The 5,663-nt window shown below is 43.3% G+C and overlaps 1 protein-coding gene across 1 annotated transcript; it reads right to left on the bottom strand.

Annotated features, from left to right (window-relative positions):
- Nucleotides 1-1,604: 1,604 nt before the first annotated feature.
- Nucleotides 1,605-4,592, bottom strand: LOC123516118. Its single transcript, XM_045275224.1, has 4 exons — nucleotides 4,210-4,592; nucleotides 3,140-3,168; nucleotides 2,755-2,926; nucleotides 1,605-2,667 (listed from the first exon to the last, which is right to left on the bottom strand). Exons 1-4 carry the CDS (start codon nucleotides 4,255-4,257, stop codon nucleotides 1,969-1,971), a joined length of 948 nt encoding a protein of 315 aa, XP_045131159.1. The 5' UTR covers nucleotides 4,258-4,592; the 3' UTR covers nucleotides 1,605-1,968.
- Between the last annotated feature and the right edge of the window lie 1,071 nt (nucleotides 4,593-5,663).

Here is a 5,663-nt window from a genome sequence, read left to right as displayed (position 1 = left end):
ATTCTTTTGCTACTGTTGTTGTTGTTGTTGTTGTTGTTGTCGTCTTTCTTCTTATTATTCTTATTCTTATTCTTATTTCTATCCTTCTTTTCCTTTCATTTGGGTGGTTTGGAGCATACAGACTGTCAGTGTATTTGAAGAGAGAGAGAGAGAGAGAGAGAGAGAGAGAGAGAGAGAGAGAGAGAGAGAGAGAGAGAGAGAGTGTGTGTGTGTGTGTGTGGAGCTGTATGGAGTATGAGGTCGTGTGAATGAGGACGTATAGGTAGTGTGTGTGGAGTGACAGAATGACAGAATGTGTGGAATATAAGTGTGCGTGTAATTTGGAGTGTGCTAGTGTGGAGTTTGAAGTATGGAGTGCGTGTGGAGTGTGGAGTGTGAAGGTGTGTAGAGTGTGTAGTATATGTGACTTGTTGAGTGTGAGGGTGTGTAGTGTGCAGTGTGTGTGGAGTGTGGAGTGTGTGGAGTGTGGAGTGTGAGGGAGTGTGGAGTGTGAGGCTGTATGGAGTGTGGGCTGTGGAGTGTTAGGGTGTAGTGTGCAAAGTGAAGTGTGGAGTGTGGAGTGTGAGGGAGTGTGGAATGTGAGGCTGTGTGGAGTGTGGGGTGTGGAGTGTGAGGGTGTAGTGTGCAGTGTGTGTGGAGTGTGGAGTGTGTGGAGTGTGGAGTGCGAGGCTGTGTGGAGTGTGATGGCCTCTCAGACACGACTCACCGGTGTAAAGTCAATAGTGTGGAGCTAAACCAACACTGGTGCGCCAAGTGTGTGCCGAGGAAGGCAAACCCACCCACCCACACAACCACCCACACACACACACACACACACGCTAGTACGTACTTTCTTGTGCGGATCGACAACCATCCAACATTTTATTTTGTTTTTTGCCTTTAATCTCTCTCTCTCTCTCTCTCTCTCTCTCTCTCTCTCTCTCTCTCTCTCTCTCTGATAGATTTCTTATGCATACACCTACTTATATTGTTCTTACTTACCCTTACTCTGGTGGCTCTCGGGCTGGACGACTCATCCTGTACGCCTCGCCACTGACGTCTGTCCCTGGCTTCTTCCTGCCATTGAGCTTCATTCTCCAAGGTGTCTTTCACATCTCTCATGATATTGTCATTCTGTGTATCTTGTTAGACTTATTCTGTTCACTTGTCAATTGATATCATGTGATAGTTCACTTTTTATGATTTCCCTTCTTATTTTGCTATAATCTAAATATTTTTAAAAGTCACCAACACTTTACGTGAGCTAGGTTTAATAACTTCATTTTTTGGGGGAAACTGTTGTGTTTTCATTTATTTACTAGCTTTCTATTTTTCATTTTATACATTCATTCATCTAATTATTATTCTTATTTATTTATCTACTCATTTATTCATTTATTTTTAGGAATCGATGATTAGTCGTGACACTATAAAGACCTTTTTTGGATTATCTTTTAGATTTTCACTATTAGTATTCCTAAGCAAAAGATAAAATGTTGCCTGACTTCAGGATGGTAAAAAGATGTATACATATGGAGGATGTTTTACATTTATTTCTATTTTATACACCAGTAGAAATCTTTGGTAGTGGTGTTAGGTAACTTAGAATAACGCCGTTTTACACACACACACACACACACACACACACACACACACACACACACACACACACACACACACACACACACACACACACACCGAGTCATAACAAAAGTAAATAAACCATAATTCATTTACACTCATATCACCGCATATTACTCATATTGCTAGAACATGGTGACCAAATACAGGTATCCAACACCGCGGCCTCACTCTGCCAGATGGTCTATTCGTGCAGGGCACGTTAAGGGTTTCTCAGAATCGTTGCGGCGGCAATAACTGGCTGACAGGTCATCCTGACTTAGAAGCCGCTTGCTGCCTACAAGAACCAACCTCGTAACAAGGGACATTCCAAGATTAGGGAAGGATCATAGGCAGGCTAGTCTCCGCTCAGGTGGAAGAGCAAATGTATGCGATATGTTTTGGAAAGAGAAACACTAGAATAAGCTGCAGAAAGTTGCATTTATAACTAATCGTCTTACGCTTACTGCTACATGGTATTCCTTCCGGCAAACTCTGAGGGTCAACGCACACCGCCATCGCCTGGTTATACACCTTGTTTCCTGGACACAGGAAGTAATCTTGATACCATTTACCAGCGCCGGTTGGCATGCAGCTATAGTACCAGCGGCACGCATGCTCCACTGGGAACACACCAGTGGCGAAGCAAGCAGGCACGTCTGGGACTGCCTTGCAAGTCAGAGTTTCAGGGTCGAATATATGCATGTTATTACAGTAAAAAGTCCTCGGAAAATGGTCTTTTCCCGAGCACTGCAGGAAGGTCGTGCGATCATAGATGTCTGGCATCACCTGTCCAGAGGCTTTGCAGGAGCACTTTTCTTTCGGCCATCGAGGATAACACACACCTCCAGGAAACTTATCATGAGACATGCACCGCATATCAGAGGCACAGGTGGAGAGGAAAGCTTCTTGTCCAGCACACACCACTACCTCAGTGCATGAGGCACAGGCAAATCCCAACCTCCCAACACAAAGACGATCGTGGCGAGGCGAGCGATGGAGTGATCCTTGCCTTTCCTTCTTGCCTAATCTCAGCGCCTCACTCTCCAGGGATCGGCAAGTCTGTCCCTACAATACACAGAATTAGTCAATTCACGTTCATTTTCCGGAGAATGAATTAATTCAGGTTTACAATGAGACAAGAATACCACTCACCTGAAACTGAACCACACACCTGGCCAGTGTAGGGTGAAAGGGACCAGTGGGACATCTGTAAAAGTAGCTATTGATGGATGAGTTTCCCTTTTCCTCATTCTCTGCCACGCACTCCACATACTCCTCACACTCTCTAGACGTTGGGAACCTTCCCTCGCTGCGACAAATTGAACTGGAATAAAAGAATATAGGTAATATAACGCTGCTTTCCCACTAGTCTTCTCCTTTACCTGTCTATCATTGGCGCTCTGCTCCTATCACACAAAAACACGGAAAGAGACAAGTCTTATCTCGATTTCCCAAGATAGAATCCACATACACGCTAATGTGTTAGTTATACAGAATTATGAAACTACTGAGTACAACACCCATGTCCTCTTCTCACCTGAGCTCTAGGGACACGCTCGCCGATACCTGGAAGAAAAGAAAATTTTGTAATTATGTATGACAAACAAAAGCTAAGAGACAATGCGAAGAGCAGATTGGGAAGGAATTATCTCAAAAGTTTACGAGTAAATGGGTGGAAGGTGCAAAAAGGAAAGGAGAAGAGATTCAACACAAGGACAACAGTTTTCTCTGCTTGTATTTGTCCAACACTCACCTAAACCAATAAGATTCACCGTCAGTCATGACTTCCGCTCCTCTACGTCCCCCATGAGCTACTTGTTCCCGCTCCTCCCCTTTCCTCCTCTCTATATCCTTGCTCCCATCAACAGGCAGAAAACGGACCCGGTTCATATTTCATGGGAACATTTTTTTTTTTTTTTTTTTTTTTAATATTCACTTAGTATACTAAAGTTGACCATGTATATCATCAAGTCTGGCAAGGAGTTCGTGCTCCTGCTTATTTTTCCCATGGTGCGCGCGCGCACACACACACACACACACACACACACACACACACACACACACACACACACAACGACATCCTTATTTGTCATGAGCCGAAACACCCAAACTGAGAAGTTTATGTTTATATTAACGTTTGAAGAATATGACAAAATCCCGTCTTTAGAAAAACCGAAACACTAAAAAATGGGAACAGAAATCACAAGTCGAGCGCATAGTGGTGTCGTGCCTTATAATACCCATGACGATGCTCTCTCTCTCTCTCTCTCTCTCTCTCTCTCTCTCTCTCTCTCTCTCTCTCTCTCTCTCTCTCTGCTCCGTTATCCATGCCCTATTCACTTACAACCTTGGTTGGATTTTTTTGTGTGCATCAGCTTATGAATTAAGATTAATTCAAAGGTTAGTTAGATGGATGAAGAGTAGGATTTTCATGATAATGTTTCATTAATTATGCAGAATCTTTGTTAAAAAGTCACTGGAGCCATGAAGACACAACTGAAAACCCCCTATAACTCACTTGAGTCCGTTAAAAGTAGTTGTGAAAAGATAATATAACATTGGAGAGGGTAGTCTACAAGCAAAACACTTGCTCAAAAATTGCATTACCTGGTTGGTGATAAAATGTAAGACGACAGTAATACAAAATATCAACATTTTTCCCCTTGTTAGAGTACGAAACTGTTGTCAGACGTCTATTGAGCTTCACCGCCAACACTCGAGTCAACAGTTCCTCTGCTTGACCAGAACACACACTGTCGCAGCTCAACAAAAATGTTCCTGGAGGACTGAAGCTAATCTATCTTTTGTCCGAGCTTTGGGGCGCGTCCAGCCAACACTTAAGTAAATATAAGCACTGAGTTGGAAGTTTACTGCAAGTGTACTCGCGCTTTTCAGTCAAGTCATCCGAGCTGCTGACCAAGGAACGGCATAGCCTCGGGTGAAAACAAGGTCCTCAATGCGCCCACAATAATAGCAACACCCGCCCTCCGCCGCGCCGCAAACCACGTGCAATGAGAAGGTGAGATCTTTGGAGTGAGGAGACCTACATCACTGACTCCCCCTCCTCTCCTCTTCCTCTCACCCTCCCCTTTCTAGTTTCTCTCCTCCTCCCTCTTTCCACCTTCTTCTCTCTGTTCTTTCCTCCCCGTCTTTCCTTCTCCCTTTCTGCCTCACGCGGACCAACCAAGCGTAGTTCTAAGTCAATACCGCCATAATGAGGGTGGGTGTCACGTGCCTCCACAGGTAAACAAAAAGGCTCCTCGCCGCACCTGTAGCTCCAGGCAGTCTTTTATCACTCTTAGAACTCTTGGTGGCGTAACTTTTAGTTTCTCGTGCTTCCTTACTTTCCGTGGCTTCAAGATATAGTCTCGGTAGCTTTTGGTGTTTCGTAGTTTCCTTTCCTCCACTAGCATGAGTAAAGTGTATAGACCTGAGGCTTGAGCACGAGTGCTTCACTATATAGCGGCAGCCACTCGTCCTGGCCCTGCCGCCCCTGACTACTGTGCCCAATGACCGTCACGGGGCAGGTAAAAGCCAGGTGACCCACAATCTTCTCTTTCCACGGATAGGAAGTGCATAGTTGAGGTTGTTTTCCCTTTATATTTCACATTTTAATGTGTTTAACTTCTTTTTTCTTTTTCGTCCTGTCTTGCTGTTCTCATGACAGAAGTATACAAGAGTTTAAGCAACTTCAATATCGATATCTCTTTTTTGGAGGCTATAATGTTTCTTTTCGTATTATTTTCCTTTTATGGATTCTTATCTAGCATCTGTAAGATATAAAGTTAACTGTCCTCCAAAACATCGTCGTTACCGTTTCAGACCAAAGTACTACAAAATCATATCAACTTTTTTTTTTTTTTTCTGACGAAGCTTATCTATTTGAAAAAAAAAAAAAAAAAACTTTTCTTAAAATTTTATGTAAGGGGGAAGACCGGTCAAAGGCAACAAAAATTGTGATAAAAAAAAGGCCGACTGAGGTGTTGGTCTCCAAACAAATTGAATATAAAGTAATTAGAAGGGGACTCTATAGGATGAAAAAAGTCATCTTTTTCTTTTCT

The sequence above is a fragment of the Portunus trituberculatus genome, chromosome 40 (assembly GCF_017591435.1).
Source record: "Portunus trituberculatus isolate SZX2019 chromosome 40, ASM1759143v1, whole genome shotgun sequence".
In the NCBI taxonomy this organism is placed as follows: domain Eukaryota; kingdom Metazoa; phylum Arthropoda; class Malacostraca; order Decapoda; family Portunidae; genus Portunus; species Portunus trituberculatus.
The sequence above is the reverse complement of the archived record's forward strand: the minus strand, read 5'-3'. Positions and strand labels throughout refer to the sequence as shown.

Excerpts from the sequence above, each read along its gene's own strand:
- LOC123516118 (XM_045275224.1), bottom strand. The coding sequence starts at position 4,257 with ATGTTGATATTTTGTATTACTGTCGTCTTACATTTTATCACCAACCAG. Across the intron at positions 3,169-4,209 it reads TACATTTTATCACCAACCAG|GTATCGGCGAGCGTGTCCCT; the intron begins GTAATGCAATTT and ends CTTTTCTTCCAG. Across the intron at positions 2,668-2,754 it reads GGTGTGTGGTTCAGTTTCAG|GGACAGACTTGCCGATCCCT; the intron begins GTGAGTGGTATT and ends TGTGTATTGTAG.